Source organism: Vulpes lagopus, chromosome 2, assembly GCF_018345385.1.
Source record: "Vulpes lagopus strain Blue_001 chromosome 2, ASM1834538v1, whole genome shotgun sequence".
Classification (NCBI taxonomy): domain Eukaryota; kingdom Metazoa; phylum Chordata; class Mammalia; order Carnivora; family Canidae; genus Vulpes; species Vulpes lagopus.
In genome coordinates this window covers 160,135,060-160,154,579 of record NC_054825.1, presented here as the reverse complement: position 1 = coordinate 160,154,579, position 19,520 = coordinate 160,135,060, and the positions used below count along the sequence as shown (strand labels likewise).

The window sequence follows — 19,520 nt, the reverse complement described above, 5'->3', positions numbered from 1 at the left end:
TGGTGGCTTAGTCACCTGGGGCATGATGCTCAGATGTCAGGGCAGATGGCATGGGACATGAAGGCCCTGGGGTCAGGGCAGGAAGGGATGGCGACCCTCTGGGGGGACCAATGGGGTCTGAGGCCCACTGGGAGATAAACTGGCCGTCGCTGCCGAGATCAAAGTAGGCAGAGTCTCAGCTGTGAAAACAGTTCTAAGTCTTTCGGAGCAAATGCTGAGAAGTCAGGAGCTGGGAGGCACAATGCCAGCACAACACAGTCAGTCTATGGGGCTGGGTGAGGAGGAGCTTCCTTTCATGGATCAAAACCCATCAGGAGAGGGATGCCTGCCTGGGTGGCTCAGTGGTTGAACATCTGCCTTTGGCTCAGGTCATGATCCCAGGGTCCTGGGATCGAGTCCCGTATCAGGCTCCCCACAGGAAGCCTGCTTCTCCCTCTGCCTGTGTGTCTTCCTCTGTCTGTGTCTCTCATGAATAAATAAATTCTTTAATAAAAATGTAAAATGTGTCCTGCCATCTCATCTGTCTGTGTTAGCTGTTTGGTGTGTATTTTTAGAACTTCCTTCCCTATAGCACACCTTTTAAAAAAAAATACATATAACACACCTGGGCACACACACACATATGAATGCACACTTTTTTCTTCCCTCAAATGGGGCTTCTGTCCCAGAAAGAGTAAAAACGGTAAGATTTCTGTTCAGTCCACAGTGGAGGGGGAGAGGACAAAATATATAAAACAAAGGTTTTAAGACACTGGACATCAGCCAGTAAAGGGCAACATTACCTGAGAGGTGGGATCACAGAGGCAGGTCTTATGACCACCCAGTTTACTACTCATGGGAAAGGCTATACAGCTGTGGCATGGTGGGGGGCAGGGCAGGGAAACTGAGGCATAGCCTAGCAGACTCCCCTGAGCATAGAGAGTGCTCTGGAGATCTGCAATGTCCCAGCACTGGATCCCTGATCAGAGCGTGTGTACTATGAAACTACCCAAACTTGGGAAAAATCACCCAAGAGGATTTCAGAATGTACCCAGAGCCAATCAAGGCTGGGAACAGTGCCCTGTCACAGCAGCCAGCCACATAACTCATACCATTTAATTCACTGGCACCAGGTGGGCCACTCAGATGGTCATGGGGAAAGCAAGCTGTCTAGACTGAGCATGGGTCATAGAGCCAGAAACTGAGAGCAGACCAATGACAGTGTTGGCATCACAACAGACCCCTATGGAGGAGACAGAAGAGCCCAGAACTAGACTCCCATACATATACACAGACAGCTGATTTTTGACAAATGTGCAAAGGCAATTCAGCAGCGGAAATTCAGTGGAAATGCTCAGCCTTTTCAATAAACAGTGCTGGAACATCTAGAGAGTCACTCGATGAACAAAAAGAGCTTCAGTTAACACTTTTGCATCATTACAAAAATTAACTCTAAAGAGATCGCAGAACAAAACACAAAACCTAAAACTATCCAACTTAGAGAAGAACACCTTTGTGGCCTTGAAAGAGCAAAGATTTCCCCGATATGGTATCAAAAACATGATCCCTAAGGAAAATGGCTCATAACTTGGACAAAATCAAATTAAAACCATCTGCTCTTCAGCAATTAGTGCTGGGGTACTTGGATACCCACATTCGATAGTGACATTAGACCCCTTCTCTACATAATTCACAAAAATTAACTCAAAATTAACCTAAATGAAGAACCCAAACTACAGAAGTCTTACAAGAAAACAGAGGAGTGGATCTGCATGACCTTGGGTTGGGCACTGGTCTGTCGGACAGGTTAGCTAAAGCATGCATAACGCGCACCCCCAAGAATAGTTAATGTGACTACGATCGCACGCACCAAGTATGGACAAGCACACGGAGCAACTGGGACTCCCAAGCACTGATGGCAGAGATGTAAAACCATCCCACCACCCTGGAAAAATGTCTGGCAGTCTCCTGAAAGGTTAACATACACCTACCATGTGATTCAACCATTCAACTCCCTGGGGTTTGCTCAAGAGGAAGGAAAGCAAAAGTCCATAGTGGACATTGCACACACGGCTTCATAGCAGCTTTATTTGTGGCAGCTCAGAACTGCAGACGGCCCAAATGTGCATCAAGGGAACAGATAGGGGACATGTGGATGGCTCAGCAGTTGAACATCTATCTGCCTTTGGCTCAGGTCATGATCCCAGGATCGAGTCCCACATTGGGCTCCCTATAGGGAGCCTGCTTCTCCCTCTGCCTATGTCTCTGCCTCTCTCTGTGTCTCTCATGAATAAATAAAATCTTTATTTTTAAAAAAGATTTTATTTATTCATAACAGAGAGAGAGAGAGAGAGAGAGAGGCAGAGACAGAGGCAGAGAGAGAAGCAGGATCCATGCAGGGAACCCGACGTGGGACTCGATCCCAGGTCTCCAGAATCACACCCCAGGCCGAAGGTGGCGCTAAACCGCTGAGCCACTGGGGCTGCCCAATAAAATCTTTAAAAAAAAACAAAAACAAAAACCCAAGTGAATGGATAAATAAATCATGGTTTATCCATAAAGTAGGATATTACTCAGCAATAAAGAGGAGTGAACTAATGATACTATCATACAACATGGGTAAACCTCAAAATAATTATGCCGAGTCAAAGAAATCAGACGCAAAAAAAAAAAAAAAAGCACACACACTGTATGAGTGTATATATGTAAAATTCCAAAATATGCAAATTAAACCACAGCGCTGCTGCAGTAAAGCATTTGCACATAACGTGGTTGCCTGGGGAATGGAGGATGGGTGCAGGAAGCATGGGGAGATGTTACAGAGGGGAATCAGATATATTCATTATCTGGATCATGGTGATGGTTTCCTGCTGGGTGTACACAGATGTCAAAATGCATCAGACTATTTGCTTTAAATATGCAGTTAATTGTAGATCATTTACACTCCCATGAAAGTTCTTAAGAAAAATGGGAACATATTCTTGTTCTGGAAGTTAGTGATTTTGACCTAACACTGAATCAAGGGACATCTTTCCATGTCAGCATCTACAAAGAATGCTCCTCTTTGAAGAGCTACATGGTCTCCATCATACTGATACGATTTGATGTGTTTACTCACTCTTGAATAAATGGGCATTTTGGTCACTTCTCCTTTTCTTCCAATGTAAAAGTCTGCACACTTAAGGAAGATATCTAAAGGACAGATCTCTAAAAATGGAACAGTTCAAAATGTACTTGATAATGCCAAACTGTCCTCCAAAATTGCTGCCCCAAATTTATATTCCTAAAACAGAAAAGTTCTTTTCCTTACACCCTCACATATATGCTATTATCATTCCTCACTGGCAAAAACTATATTTCTTTGACTTGATTTGTTTTTCTTTGACTCTGGTAAGGTTTATAAATCTTTTATAAAGTGTAATTTTGTGTATCTATACATTTATGAACTGCCAGCTCATGTTTGGTCTTTCTATCATTCTGTTTCTTGTTTCATTCTTGTTTATTCCTAGGAGCTCTTTATATAATTATAATCCTTTGACTGTTATACATGTGGTAAATATTACTCCCCCATTTCATTACCTATCAATTTTATTTTTATCTTTTAACTTTCTATATAGTCAAATATGTCCATCCTTTTTCTTACTTCTTTGTAGTCCTCAAGTGACAGGCCGATGGTAATTCAGTGAAGCTGCCCCCTTACCCAGAGACACCAGGTTCCTGTAGTTCTCCAGCATCACATCTCTGTACAGGTCCTTCTGGGCAGGCTCCAGCTGCTGCCACTCCTCCTGGGTGAAGTCCACTGTCACATCCCTGAACGTCACTGATTCCTGTAAGACGAAACCCACAACCACTCACCACAGGGCCCTGCTCACACAGATCTGAAGAAATAGCCAGAAAAGCCAAGGAGATTTAGGGGAGGCAGACAGGATGTATCTGAATTGATTTCAATAAGGTGTGGAGTTCTGAAGGGACCAACCACTCAGTGTTCTTCGTGTCTGCTTATACTGGGATGGTCCCCTGACAGAAGTAAAACAAACGTAAGACTGTTTAGAACAGAAAGTCACACACTTTAGAAACAGAGAAGGAATCAAAGGTACAGTGACTGTAACCCCATGATCGGACAGGTGTGTTAGCTGCCCAGTAAAGGCAGACTTCTAGATAGGATCCAATAGTTCAGCACACTGTCCAGAGACCATACAGGGCTGTAAGCACTGAGCCAGGTGCTTACATAGAAGTTCAAGAACGAGCACCTCATGGATGAGGCATATGAACATGTACACGAATCTGGTCAATACGCTGTGAAGGTATTAATGAAATCCTCTAGGTGCCTGAACAATGGCAGCTTTAGGAGGTGTCCAGGAAGACTTCAGAAAGGTGATACCGAATATGGTCTGAGGGTGGTCGGAGCAGTTGGGGCTGTGGGGGAGGTTGGATCAAGACCCAAGGCATAAGAGGCAGATGAGGCCATGGGGATTGGTGGGCACTTCCCGCAGTGGAGTGGAAGCCTCCATGCCTTCCCAGCTGATGCTGTAAACCCAGTGCATAAAGTGAATACCCTGTAGCATGGTAGGGAATGATAGTAGTGATGATGTCAACCACACAGTGACAAGACCTGTCACTATGCAGTTGCTGGGGCCCGGGTCCTGTCCAAAGTGCTTGTTATACGTTGAATCATGCCCACCCGCAAGTCCCATGTGCAGGTCCGAACCCCGAGCACCTCAGAATGGGATGTTATTTGGAAACAGGGACACTGCAAATCTCATTAGCCAAGATGAAATCATACTGGAGCAAGGTAGGTCCTTAATCGTACATGACTGGCATCCTCATAAAAGAGACATTTAGACACAGACATTCACATGGAAAGAACACTGTGTGCAGACTGGCGCTATGCTGCCACAAGCTAAGAACTCCCAGAAGCTTGAAGGGAGGCCTGGAACAGCTCCTCCTCCAGGGCCCTCAGAGGAAGCACGGCCCCACCAACACCCTAACCTTAGGGACTTCGTCCTCCAGAACTGGGAGAAGACAGATTTACACTGGGGGTCCCCCAGTCCATGGTGCTTTATTACAGCAGCCTTAGCAAACCAGTATACCCGTCCTGCTCACTATCCTATCCCCAGTGCTTCACACAACGCCTGGCATATAGTAGGCGCTCAATAAATAGTTCCTGAGTGAATAAATGGATCAATGAGGAAGGATGGCGTGAGAATTAAGTTAATCCATGTTTGCTGCTCAGAAAAGTACATCCATACAATAGGTGCTCAATAACCGTCAGCTACTGTTACTGCCACCCACAGGTCCTTGACTCCCTCCTGGGCACTGAACACCCCTCTCCCCAACCCCAAACCATGGCTCATCATCCCTGGGAGGAGGCCTCATCTGTTGGCCAGTTCTTTCATTGTCCCAGAGCCTGCCCAGTATCCTGGCCTCACGCTGGCCTCCCTGTCTCAGGGGCCACCACCACTCAACGCAGAAGCAGCATGTGGTAGTGGCTAAGGCTTTGGACTTGGAAGCTTGGGAGCCTGCAGTAAAATCCTGGTTCTGTCCCTCCTGGGCTGTGTTTCCTTGGGCAACAGTCTCAACCCTTCTGGGCCTCATTTGGTCAATGGGCTTCATAACAACAATGTCCTCCCTCCGTGGTTGTCATGGGCCTTAAGTGAGGTGAGAAGGCATATATGCCTTCTAGCACAGTGTCTGGTACAGCTGACGTAAGCTCTTAATGAATGCCAACTTTTGCTATTGTCATTTGATTAATTTGACATTTCATATATATCCTATATATACTTTTTATTAATAATAATTATCATATGATATTATTTGATTCTTTGACCTAATACATCCTTTGGCCAGTCCTGCTAATAATTTCTTATTTTTTAAAAAAGATTCTATTTACTTATTCATGAGAGACACAGAGAGAGAGGAAGAGACATAGGCAGAGGGAGAAGCAGACTCCCTGTGGGGAGCCCTATATGGAACTTGATCCCAAGGACCCCAGGATTATGACCTGAGCCAAAGGCAGACGCTCAGCCAATGAGCCACCCAGACATCCCTAATAATCCCTTCTTTCTTTTTTTTATTTATTTATTTATTTATTTATTTTTCTTCCTTCTTTCTTTTTTAAGATTTTATTTATTTATTCACAAGAGACACACACACACACACAGAGAGGCAGAGAGAGAAGCAGGCTCCATGCAGGGAGCCTGATGTGGGACCTGATTCCAGGACTCCAGGATCACACCCTGGGCTGAAGGCAGGCGCTAAACCGCTGAGCCACTCAGGGATCTCCATAAAGTGGTTTTTTTAAAGAAGGGATTATTAGGGGATCCCTGGGTGGCTAGCGATTTAGCGCCTGCCTTCGACCCAGGGTGTGATCCTGGAGTCCTGAGATCGGGTCCCGCATCAGGCTCCCTGCATGGAGCCTGCTTCTCTCTCTGCCTCTCTGTGTGTGTGTGTGTGTGTGTGTGTGTGTGTGTGTGTGTGTGTGTGTGTGTCTCTTGTGAATAAATAAATAAAATCTTTTTTTAAAAAAAGCCACTTTATTGAAGTATGGTTGCCATACAAAAAGCTGTGAACATTAATTAATACAATTAGATAAGCTTGAAAAGTACATACCCATGTAATCACCATCACAATCAAGGCCATAAACTTATCCTTCAGGCAGCTCAGGTGGCTCAGTGGTTTAGCACTGCCTTCAGCCCAGGGCCTGATCCCAGGGATTGGGGATCGAGTCCCACATCAGGCTCCCTGCATGGAGCCTGCTTCTCCCTCTGCCTGTGTCTCTGCCTCTTTCTCTCTGTCTCTCATGAATAAATAAATAAAATCTTTAAAAAAATACAGAATACGTGATGCTTGGGTGGCTCAGTAATTGAGTGTCTGCCTTTGGCTCAGGTCGTGATCCTGGGGTACTGGGATCGAGCTCTGCATCGGGCTCCCCACAGGGAGCTTGCTTCTTCCTCTGCCTGTGTCTCTGCTTCTCTCTGTGAGTCTCCCATGAATAAATAAAAATCTTTAAGAATATGTATAGAATAAATGAAGAAACAAAGAGCAAGCCTGGGAAAATATCTGCCGTGACACCTCACACACACACACACACACACACACACACACACACACACGTTTAAAATTTCAAGAAGACAGAGTCCCATAAACTGGTAAGGCGCCACACAATCTACCCACCCACAAAAGTGGCTAACATTTTCTGAAAATAAACTCTTACTAATCATAATACAGGCAACACTACTCAGAAAGAGATAGTGTGACACTGTTTGTCACCCATCACACCCAAGGTCTATTCCATGTGTCACTTATACCCCACGTGCAGAAGGAATCTCAGCCATGGCCGGCGCAGACCTCTCTTCTAGCCTGGCTGGAAGGCATACCACCGCCACTGGCTGGGAAGGTGTTAGAAGCCTCGTGGAAGGCCTCAGAAACACCCAACTCAGGGTTCCTCCTCAAGGAATACCCCCTAAGAAATCATACGAAATGCACAGAAAGACTTATGTGCCAGCCACGTCCTTCCTGACATTCACAACCATCAGTTAACTCGAAACCAATAAACATCCTACAACAGGGGAACCATGAGAGAAGTCAGCTATGGCCCTTAGTGGAATTCTCACAGCTATTGACATGGATGTGACAGGGAGCTTTTAAACATGTGGAGAAACACTTAGGATAAAATCTTCAACGGAGAAAAACCAAGATATAAAAACTGCTCAGCCAGGGTGATTCTCATTTTTGCAAAACAACATGCATCCAAGGGAGAGAAAGACACACAGACATTCGAGTAGTTATCTCCTGGGGTGAGATCACAGGTCACTCTGATTCTCTTCTCTGTGTTCTTCTGGATTTTTCTAGACTCTTCATCATGATCATGCATTTCCTTTTCTACCAGGTATTTTCTTTTCTGGGCAGCCTGGGTGGCTCAGCGGTTTAGCGCCGCCCTCAGCCCAGGGCATGATCCTGGAGACCCTGGATTGAGTCCCATGTTTGGCTCCCTGCATGGAGCCTGCTTCTCCCTCTGCCTGTGTCTCTGCCTGTGTGTGTGTGTGTGTGTGTGTGTGTGTGTGTCTTGTGAATAAATAAATAAAATCTGGGATCCCTGGGTGGCGCAGCGGTTTGGCGCCTGCCTTTGGCCCAGGGCGCGATCCTGGAGACCCGGGATCGAATCCCACGTCGGGCTCCCGGTGCATGGAGCCTGCTTCTCCCTCTGCCTGTGTCTCTGGCTCTGTCTCTGCCTGTATCTTTGGCTCTGTCTCTCCTTCTATCTCTCAAGAATAAATAAATAAAATCTTTAAAAAAAATAAAATAAAATAAAATAAAAATAAATAAATAAAATCTTAAAAAAAAAAAAAAGGAATTCTCTCTTCCTTTCATGATTGGCTATGTACAGCATAAAAAATTTATTTTTTTAAGAAAGTCAAAGTCACCAGATCAACATTTAGGTACATTGACCACATAGCCAAGCAAGTGATGTCTGTAAAGTTTATAATGTTTCAAAACAAGGGAAATCCTTATTGATTAAAGTTGGATGCAGGGAGAGAAAAACAATATTAAAATGGCAGAGCTAATACTTGGTCAGTGTTTTAAAATAATAATCAGAGAAGGAAGAAAATAAGTGAATACACAAATACCGACATGATTTATATATGGGGAGAGGGACCATGGGTAAATTATATTGTCCTACCTGCAGCTTACTGGGTTTTCTCTGTTTTCTATAAGGAGTGTTTTATAGGTTACTTTTTTATTATTAAATATTCCTGGCATAAAAGGAGGTTTAGAGAAAAACACAACACACAGCCATACGGGTACAGGTACCACCCAATAAAGCAGAGAACCTAGTGGTGAGAGCCACAGACACCCAGGTGCACTGTCCCTGGGTGTCCTCCCGCTTCTCCCCAGAGGCAACTGCTCATTCCAGCCCCGGTTTTGCACCTTTACATGCATGTGGATGTTCACAGTGACTCTCATGAAGCTGGTACAGCACTGCCCAGGAGCCTCTGCAGGGGCGTTTCTCATGCTTGCTATGAGGTGTTTAAACCATCAGTTCCCAGGTGCCCGTTTGTCTCCTGGAAGTCCCGAGCACAGGGCTGGTCCCTCCCAAGCTGCCCTATCCCCCTTGGCTGAGCCAAGGCAGCATCACGGGCAGGCAAGGGGCTGACAGACCTGGAGAGCAGAGCAGAGGACAGCAGCACCCATGCATGCCACCATCCCCCCTCTACAGACAGGGCCAAGAATGTGAGCCCCTAAGGGGGCTGGGGGCGCAGAGGGTCATCCCTGGGTAGGAGCCTCTGGAAGGGAGCATGACGGGGGGGCAGGACTCACCAGAGCCTCAGCCATCAGCAGCTGGGTGGCCATCCCTCCAGGGCCCAGGTCACCGGGATGGGCGGACTATGGTTGGGAGAGAAGAGAAAGAGAGAGAGAGAGAGAGAGAGAGGAGACACACTGTGAGAGACCAGGCCTGGGCCTGCTTCACAGGACAGACTCAAACTCACCAGGAAGACAGGCAAGGAGAAGTACACACATTAGTAATAAACTCTAAGCACCCCCCCCTCCCGCACGCACACCCCAACACCTGCACACCCCCTGCATGCACACACTGACACACACACCTCCGCACAGAAAGCACATGCTGACACCCGCGCATCCATTCCACAAGCTTCTGGGGCCCCCTGCCTGCTCCTAGCCACCTGCTCAGACGTCCTTCCCAGATCTAAGTGTGGGTCTGCAGCCCCACACCCCAGCCCTGTAGGCACCCCTACACCTCAGGATTCAACCAACAGACAAGAGGAACCTGGTGCCTGAGAGTGCACAGTAGGAGATCAACACACAGCAGCTGCTATTCCTGCCATTGGCTAAATATATTCTGAAGGGTGGGATGCAGTCAGCTTCCTACTCAAGGGTCTTCTTTCTCACAGCACTGCCCCACTGCTGTTTATGATGGTTACACAGAATGTCCTTCATGCTCCTAAGCTGATTTAGGGGTGCCTGGGTGGCATGGCTGGTAGAGTGTCCAATTCTTGGTTTCAGCTCACTTAGTGAACCTGGGGGTCCTGGGTTCGAGCCTCACATCAGGGCCTGCACACTCAGTGTGCAGTCTGCTTGAGATTTTCCCTCTCCCTCTCCCCCTTCCACTCATGCTTGCTCGCACTCTAAATAAAATCTTTTTTAAAAATATTAAAAATAAACTGTTGATTTATTTACCAAAATAAATAATTTTAAAAGTCAGTGAGCCAATTTAAATTAAAAGACAAAATACTGGACAGGCGGCACAGGTTGGGCAAATTCTTGGGAGTGTGAAGCCAAAGGGCCACCCACTTTAACAAGCAAAAAGTTGCAATTTTAACTTGCACATAAGGACAGGTTGGCAGAAGCCTTTAGAACACCAGTTCTCTGCCAGGGGGTGATTTGGGGCCCAGGAGACATCTGGCAACATCTGAAGACATCTGCAGGTGCCACAACTTGGAGGAGTGTGTGCTATGGGCATTTGGTGGGCAGAAACCAAGCATGCTGCCCAGTATCCTCTGCTGCACGAGGCAGCCCCCGCAGCAAAGACTCCCAATAGCACAGAAGCTAAGACACCCAGGCACAGATCGCAAAGACATGGGCTCAGGTATCTTAATACTCAAGTCTGTAGACTCCACGGCACCACGTCTGGCCTGCAGATAGCCCTCATTTTCCTGTAGCTTCCCACAGCATTAGAAATCATCCACAATTGTCCCAGCTGCCCAGGTGGCCCTCATCATGGTCTGCCCCTGCTGACCATCCCCCTCCACTATCCCCTCCAGCACAGGCCCCCAGGCACTCTGGCCTTCACAGCTGCTCCCTCTTCAGGGATGCTCTTCCCATGACTAGCTCTTCTCATGGCCTACTTGAAGAAGTAGATCCTCTACCTCCAGACCCCTGAGCTCAAGTGGCCTCCACCCCTTCTGCCATCTTCCTATAGCACACATGATCATTGACAGCTGACACTTTTTAATGAAGTGTTCTCAGATTTCTCATCTGTCTTCCCTCCACTGGAATGCAACCCCCTAGGAAGCAGAGATGATCATTTCTGGACGGGCTCTTTAGCATCTAGGACAACGTCCGGCACAAAGGAAGCACCGAAACATAGAGAGGAATGAACAGAGGAGCAAACTTGAGTGCTGGCAGAGAGACAGAGAAACGAGACCTCTCACACACAGCTAAAGTAAATAGAGTCCCTCATTTCTCCAGAAAGTGAGGCAGCAATATATGAACCCCATAAACCACCAACCCTGTCTGAGACTCTACCCAAAGCAGAGTTCTACACAGAAAACAGACGTTTATTGTAGCGCCATTCCTAGAGGCAAACGACCAACCAACCAACTAACCAACAAAAAGTCCTGGAAACAATATAAGAAGTACCCATTGGGGGGATCCCTGGGTGGCGCAGCGGTTTGGCGCCTGCCTTTGGCCCAGGGCGCGATCCTGGAGACCCGGGATCGGGTCCCACGTCGGGCTCCCAGTGCATGGAGCCTGTGTCTCTGCCTCTCTCTCTCTCTCTCTCTCTGTGACTATCATAAATAAATAAAAATTTAAAAAAAAAAAAAAAGAAGTACCCATTGGGAAGGGAGAAGCTGTGTTATGAAGGATCATGTCATCTCTACAGAAGAGGAGTCCGTTCTGCATTTACTCACATCTGTAATGTCACTAAATGAGAAATGCAATTCATATAAGAGTTTTATACTGAACTTTAATAACCTCTCTGTGTAAAAACAAGCCAGCACACGGGGTGGTGGTGGGGGGGGCAAGTGCAGTGTGCTTCTGTGCAGCATTTCTGAGCCTGGGGAAGGGAAAAAGTAGGGATGAGAAGTAGGCGTTATTCATTGTTTTCCGGTTCTGTTTCCTGGATGCAGTCATTTTACATTACTGTCCTGATGTTTGAAACAACATTTAACTTTTAAAAAGATATTTTTAGGACACCTGGGTGGCTCAGTGGCTAAGCATCTGCCTTCAGTTCAGGTCATGATCCCGGGGTCCTAGGATCAAGTTCCACATCGGGCTCCCCGCAGGAAGCCTGCTTCTCCCTCTGCCTGTGTCTCTGCCTATCTTTCTGTGTGCGTCTCTCATGAATAAATAAATAAAATCTTAAGAAAAAAATTTGTTTAAACGAAGCCCATGAACTCATAGTGACTGGCCCTGTGAGGTGACATGTGCATGGGCCTGGTAACTGTCGAACCGGTGTGACATTTCCTTCCTTCCATTGTTTCTAGGGGAGAATCCCATGGGGAAAAATCCTGGAACTTTGTCTCAGGCAAGTTGAAAGGACAAATCCTGGAACTTTGTCTCAGGCAAGTTGAAAGGAAAATTTCAAACAAAAATACCCTTTTGTGGGATCCCTGGGTGGCGCAGCGGTTTGGCGCCTGCCTTTGGCCCAGGGCGCGATCCTGGAGACCCGGGATCGAATCCCACATCAGGCTCCCGGTGCATGGAGCCTGCTTCTCCCTCCGCCTGTGTCTCTGCCTCTCTCTCTCTCTCTGTGACTATCATAAATAAATTAAAAAAAAAATACCCTTTTGTTTGGTAGTTTAGCATGGGGGCTCTGGAACTGGATGCCTGGGTATAGGGCCAGGTGACTCATTAGTCTCTGTGCTCAGTTTCCCCATTTGTAAAATGAGGGTGATAAGGGCTCCCGCCTGTTACCAGAAGGCTTCTAAATGAGGTAGTCCCAGTGAAGTGCCAGAATGGCACTCTGAGTGCACAATACACATTCCCTGAACACATAAACCTCTGGTCAGGATGGGGCAGAGATCATGACTCCCTTTTAAGGAGAACACTGTGGGAGAAGGCAGGGAAAGAAGGATCACCTCCTCTCGGCCCCACATGCTGTCACCCACACACTGCCTTGCAGCAGATTCCTAGCCCCTCCAGAGCTTTCTATGGGCCAGACAAGTCTGTGAGGGCATGGAAGGAGCTGGGGAGTCTGGGAGCCCCAGGCCAGGCCCGCCTATCCAGATATGCCAGGTCTTTCACATCTACTTTTGGGAGAGGCACACCCAGATGCACTCACGTGTGCACGCCCACGCGCGCGCGCGCGCACACACACACACACACACAGAGTAATGGCCAAACACAGAGACACAGATGGATGCACTGATAGAGAAACACACCCCACATCCAGGGACAGAGACAAATCCAGAGGCCAGGAGCAGACACAGGTATGCACAGAGGGACACCCTCAGAGACACTCTGGCCCTGCTGATAAAGGCAGACAGGTGCACGGCCATGCACAGGCAGGACCAGACAGGTGTGCCATTGGATGGCACCTTCAAGGACACTCTGGCCCTGCTAATAAAGGCAGACAGGTGCACAAGCATGGACAGGCAGGGCCAGACAGGTGCGCCCCAGGACGGCACCCTCACAGACACTCTGGTCCTGCTGATAAAGGCAGACAGGTGCAGAGACACGAACTGACAGGACCAGACAGGTGCGCCCAGAGACACCACGATAGGCAGGCGTGCAGGCACAGCGAGGCAAGCCCACAGGAGAACGCCCGGACTCGCACTGACTCACACACTGGTACGATTGCAGGGCCGGCGCACACGCGGTCAGACACACGGATCCGCCTCCGTCCGACGGGAGCCCAGTCTCCGCTGCCCCTCGCAGGTCCGCGCCCCTCCCCTGATCCACCCCGCCCGCAGTCCGCACGCCACTCACCTGCGCCGGCACGCCCCCTCCCCCAGGCCAGGGTCGGTCCGCGCTGGGTGAGCGGAATGAGGGACCCCGCCCCTCCCCCTCTCCTCCAGCCCCGCCCGCTGCCGTCTCACCCGCGCGGCTCGGCCAGGACAATGACCCGCGCCCGCTGGGCCCGCCCGGCCGCACTGCGCCTGCGCGGACGGGCGGACTACACTACCCAAAGACCCGCGCGCTACCGTCTCCGCTCTGGTGTTCGCCAAAGGAACGGAACGAAACCGAGCAGAGCCGAGCCCAACCGAGCGGAACCGAGCCCACCTGAGACCGGATTGCGCCCTTCCATCTCCCAGAGGTCCCAGCAGCACCGCTGCCAAGGAGATGGCCTGTGTGTGGGGAGGAGGGAGGAAGGGGGCGGGGCGAGAGGGAGGAGAAGAGGAGGAGGAAAGAGGAGGAAGACGGAGGAGGATGAAAGGGAGAAACGGAGGAGAGAGGGAGAAGGGAGAGGTAAAGGAGAAGGGCCGGGGAGGGAAAGGGATGAGAGGGGAGGCCAGGGAAGGAGGAGGAGGGGCCAAGGAGGAGGGCGGAAGATGGGGAAGGGCATGAAAGAAGGAAGAAGAAACAGTGGAAGGAGGGGGAGGGTGGATCTCTAAGGAGGAGGCACGGGGCGGGAGGAGAGAAGATCGGAGGAGGAGAGGGAGCAGGAGAGAAGTGGGTAGGGAACATTCCTAGCAAAGGTGGGGCCGTAGAGCATCTTCTGCAGTCGTCCTGGTCCTGCAGCCCGGCCTGTGAACTGCACAAGGACCAAAGTGGCAGGAATACTGATGGGGGAACAGGGGACTAGCTGAGAACAAGGCAAGAGCTTGGGGCAGCACATTGACCAGTCCTTGAAACAAGGAAAGGGACATTCCTCTATGGACTCAACTGCCTCGATGTTCATACTTTGCTAAGGGCAGAAGGCAATCTTAGCCTGACCCCCAGGAGCCTCCAAGCCTACTTTAACATATAAAAATTCCTTTTGAAATTTCCTTTAATTCTAAACCCTCAAGGTACGTGTTGGTAATCATCCCCCAAGCACACTGATACACATCTGAAAGGTCTCATGACTCAGGTTTTATTAGATGGTAATAAGTGACCTTTTCCCAACAATAGCTAGCCCCCTCAAGGTCCTGGAAACCTTGCTTCCAAAATTCCTCAGAGACTAGGCTATCTTCAAACCCCTCCCAACTCCTAGGTATATAATCAACCACCCCTCACAGGCCAGGGGCAGCAGCTCTTCCTGCCTATGGGTCCTGTCCCTGTGCTTTAATAAAACCACCATTTAGCACCAAAGATGTCTCAAGAATTCTTTCTTGTTCATCAGCTCTGGAACTCACCTATATTCCAAAACTTCATCAATACAGGACAGCTTTCTAGAACCGAGGATCACGCCAACTGGCAGAGATGCAAAGAAGGGGTCATAATAGGAAAAAATGTTGACCCTTTTATTTCCTATGTGCCAGCTTCTGTTCTTGGGATTTTATGACTTAGGAACTCATGTAATCCCCACAACCAAGCTACTTTCTGCGTAAGGAAAGTGGTGCAGGAAAGAGAGGTCACACAAGAGCAAAGTGGGGCTGCTGGGGGAGGAACCAGGCCTCCTGGGTGGGATGCTCTTACCTCATAAACCAGGAAGCCAGGTACAAAAGCATTTGGTGAATGAATGACCATAAAAATAGAAAAATTAGCTAATCTTAGGTGATGACTCATTTTTTTTTAAGATTTTCTATTTATTGGGGATCCCTGGGTGGCGCAGCGGTTTGGCGCCTGCCTTTGGCCCAGGGCGCGATCCTGGAGACCCGGGATCGAATCCCACATCAGGCTCCCGGTGCATGGAGCCTGCTTCTCCCTCCGCCTGTGTCTCTGCCTCTCTCTCTCTCTCTCTGTGACTATCATAAATAAATAAAAAAAATTAAAAAAAAATATTTTCTATTTATTCATGAGAGACACAGAGAGGTAGAGACATAGGCAGACAGAGAAGCAGGCTCCCTGCGGGGATCCCCCTGTGGGACTCAATCCCAGGACCCCAGGATCACAACCTGACCTGAGCCAAAGGCAGATGCTCAACCACTGAGCCACCCAGGCGCCCTTTATCATTTCTTAGATATTTTGAGATAAATGTAGATTCACATGCAGTTGCAAAAAAAATAGAACAGAAACCATAAAGACCCCATGTATCTTTTGGTACCTCCCAACAGTGACATCTTGCACTATCAGAACTAGGATGTTAATGTGGATGTTGTCAAGATAGAGAATATTTCCATCACCACTAGGTCCCTCCATGTGGCTCGTTCATAACTACACCCATTTTTCCTCCAGATCCCATTTGTCCTTAACTCCATGACTAATTTGTTCTCTACATCCATAATTTTCTGTTTTCAAAAATGTTATACTACAGGCTTCACCCCACCCATTCAGCACAATTCTCTGGAGATTTATCCAAGTTGTTATATGTATCAATAGTTTATTATTTATTGCCAAGTTCTGTTCCATGTTATTGACATAACTTGGGTATCACATCTGGGATATTTCCAGCTTGGGGCTATTCCAAGTGGTTTGTTTTTTTTTTTCTTCTCATTGTGGTAAAAACACATATATTTTGGATACTAAAACATCAGGTATTTGGTTTGCAAAATTTTCCCATTCCACAGACTGCCCTTTCACTGTTGTTTCCTTATGACAGGTTTTGTGTGAACATAAATCTTCACTTCTCTGCAATAAATGCCCAGGAGTCATATGGTATTTGGATTTTTAGTTTTTTCTTGTTTAAACAAACTGCCACGCTGTTTCACAGAAGAGCTGTACCATTTTACATCCTTACCAGCAATTTACGAGATACACAGTTTCTCCAAATCCTTCTAATATTTGATGTTGCCATATTTTAAAAACTGTAGCCATTCTGGTGTGTACTGATATTGCATTGTGGTTTTGTTGTGTGGTTGTTTTTGTTGTTGTTTGTTTTTTACTCAGACTTTTTCAGAACAATTTTAAATTTACAGAAAAATTGAGCAGATAGTACAGTGAGTTCTCATATACCCACACAATTTCTATTAAACTCCTGCATTCATGCAGCATATTTGTTACAGTTAATGAACCTCTATTGATATATTACTAATTAAACTCCATCATCAAGGTTACTCTTTTTGTCCTACACTTTGGTGGATTTTGGAAAATGCATAATACATATCCACCATAACAGTCCCACACAAAATAGTTTCGCTGCCCTAGAAATGCCCTGTGCTCCACTTGTTCATCACCTTCCATCTTCAGGGATCCTCTTGCAACCACAGATATTCTTTCTGTCTCCATAGTTTTGCCTTTTCTAGAATGTCATATAGTGGGAATCAGACAATAGATAGCATTTTCAGACTGGCTTCTTTCACTTAGCATTTTATACGCATTTAAGTTCCTTTTTAATTTTTTGCTTAATAGCTCATTTGTGTTTATCACTGAACAATAATCTAAGTACCACAGTCTGCTTATCCATTCACCTTAAAGGATATCTTGTTTGCTTCCATAAAACTGCTATAAACATCCATGCTCAGCTTTTTGTGTGGACATGCTTTCAACTCATTTGAGTAAATACCTAGGAGTGTGATTGCTGGAAGTTATCATACAACTAGGTTTAGCCTCAAAGACATTGCCAAACTCTCTTCCAAAGTGCATTCCCGTCAGCAATGAATGAGAGCTCCTGTCACTCCACAGCCTTGCCAACTGAGTTCCTTTTGGATTTTTGCTATTTTAATAGGTGTGTAGTGGCATCTTGTTAATCTGTGGTTTCTTGGGGCACCTAGGTGGCTCAGTGGGTTGAGCACTCAGCTCAGGTCATGATCTCATAGGTCCTCAGATCAAGCCCTTCATAGAGCTTGAAGGTGCTCAGCCTGGAGTCAGCTTGAGGATTTTCTCCTCTGCTCCTCCTCCTACTCAGTCGGTCTGTCACCCTCTTTCTAAAAATATATATATACACATATATATATTTTTTAATTTATTTATTTTAATCTGTGGTGTACAAATGACATGATGGTGACCATATCCTATGCTTACTTGCCATCTGTGTATCTTTGGTAACCTGTCTCTCCAGTTTTCAATTGGCTTTTCGGTTGTTTTAGGAGTTCACTGTAGATTTTGGATAAAAGTCCTTTTGTGTTACATCCCTCATTTGCCTACAAAATTTGGAGGATTCAAATGAGAACTGAGTCCCTGGGGGATGAAGGAGCCACAGGTGGGTGAGGTCTACACCCTTGAGACCAAGTAGAGCAGAGCCCCCAACCCTCACCGGCTGTGATAAACTAACATTTACTGGGATAAGAAACTACTGTTGTACTGTTTCTGAACTTACATCAAAAACATTTCAAGAGGGATCCCTGGGTGGCGCAGCGGTTTGGCGCCTGCCTTTGGCCCAGGGCGCGATCCTGGAGACCCGGGATCGAATCCCACATCGGGCTCCCGGTGCATGGAGCCTGCTTCTCCCTCTGCCTGTGTCTCTGCCTCTCTCCCTCTCTCTGTGACTATCATAAATAAATAAAGATTAAAAAAAAATGTTAAAAAAAAAAAAACATTTCAAGAGACTTTGAATACTGGTATTAAGGGCTAGCTTACAATCTTACAAAATTCATATGTTGAAGCCTCCACCCCCAGTACCTCAGAATGTAACCATGTTTGCAGATAAGGTATTTAAAGGCATGACTGAGTTACAAAGGCCTTTATGGTGGGCCCTAATGCAATCAGACTGGTGTCCTGGTTAAGAGTTTAGGTCACAGACAGCACAGGGGAATGACCACATGAAGACACAGTGAGAATGTGGCCATTGACAAGCCAGAGAGAGGCCTCAGCCCCTCAACCCTGAGTCCAACCTCTACAGAACTGTGGGAAAACACTTCTATGGTTAAGTCACCCAGTCTGTATTTCAGTCTGTATTGCCTTAGTGTAGGACAGCCCTCCTACACTAAGGCACCTGGGGAGGTGGCACTAGAGGCTCTTGAATTCAGAGCTGCCCAAGCCCTAAGGCCCTGAGGGTCTGAAGCTCCTCTTCTGGGCACAACCTCACCCAGAGACTAACAGCTGGGGGCTAACCCTCTCTTTCTTCTTCCCGGAAGGAGCTTCTCCAGATGGTACCAAGGCAGGTACCTAGCTCTTTCAATGCAGATACCACTGCTGTTGCCGCCTTTGTGTGTGTGTGTGTGAAGGGTAAATGGACGCACACGGGGCAAGCCTGGGAGGGAGTGTGGGGACTGCAGGCTGAACCCGTTTCTTCCAGAGCACCTGAATCAGGATCCATGATTCCATCCAGTAAGTGGGAGTTCAGTGATGCTGTAGGCAGGTCTGTGGGCCTGATGTCCTGCTCCTCTCCGCCCATCCCTTAGGTTGTCTTACGCATTCCCAGATCATGAGTACTGGTTCCATAATGAGGTCCATTTTTATTTGAATAATCCCACAAATGACTCAGCCCAAAAAATGCAATTTGCCTGATCAGGGATGCCCTGAATATCAGAGATGCCCAGATAGGGGACATCATTTCAGGAAGAGGGAGAGGAGAGAAGGAGAGAGGCAGAGAGAGGAAGAGGAAGAGGGGAAGAGGGAGAGAGGAAGAGGAGGGAGGGAGAGGACCTGTCAGACAGCATTATCAATATTACAGGCTCTTAGCACATGTGTTAGGTGAGAAGTTGGTTTTGAGGACACAAGGGAGTGTTTGGCCCCTTCTACTCCATGAGCTGACCTGGCATCTCATTCATGAGGACTCTCTGCCCTCATGACCTAGCCACTTTCCAAAGACCCCACCTCCTAATACCATCACCTTAGGATTTCAACTAAGAATTTGGGAGAGACACATTCAGTCTGTAGCACTGTCCCTGTGGAAC

At 47.4% G+C, this 19,520-nt stretch overlaps 1 protein-coding gene across 2 annotated transcripts in view; it reads right to left on the bottom strand.

Moving 5' to 3' along the window:
• ZNF71 (zinc finger protein 71) overlaps window positions 1–13,910 on the bottom strand; it is a 192,131-nt gene extending 178,221 nt beyond the window's left edge. For both annotated transcript variants that reach the window (XM_041743719.1, XM_041743721.1), the window contains exons 1-3: window positions 13,651–13,910; window positions 9,298–9,363; window positions 3,680–3,806 (exon numbers count right to left, since the gene is read on the bottom strand). In XM_041743719.1, coding sequence (XP_041599653.1) covers window positions 3,680–3,806; window positions 9,298–9,330 — 160 coding nt within the window. In that variant the 5' untranslated portion in view covers window positions 9,331–9,363; window positions 13,651–13,910. The remainder of the gene's footprint in view (window positions 1–3,679; window positions 3,807–9,297; window positions 9,364–13,650) is intronic.
• Between the last annotated feature and the right edge of the window lie 5,610 nt (window positions 13,911–19,520).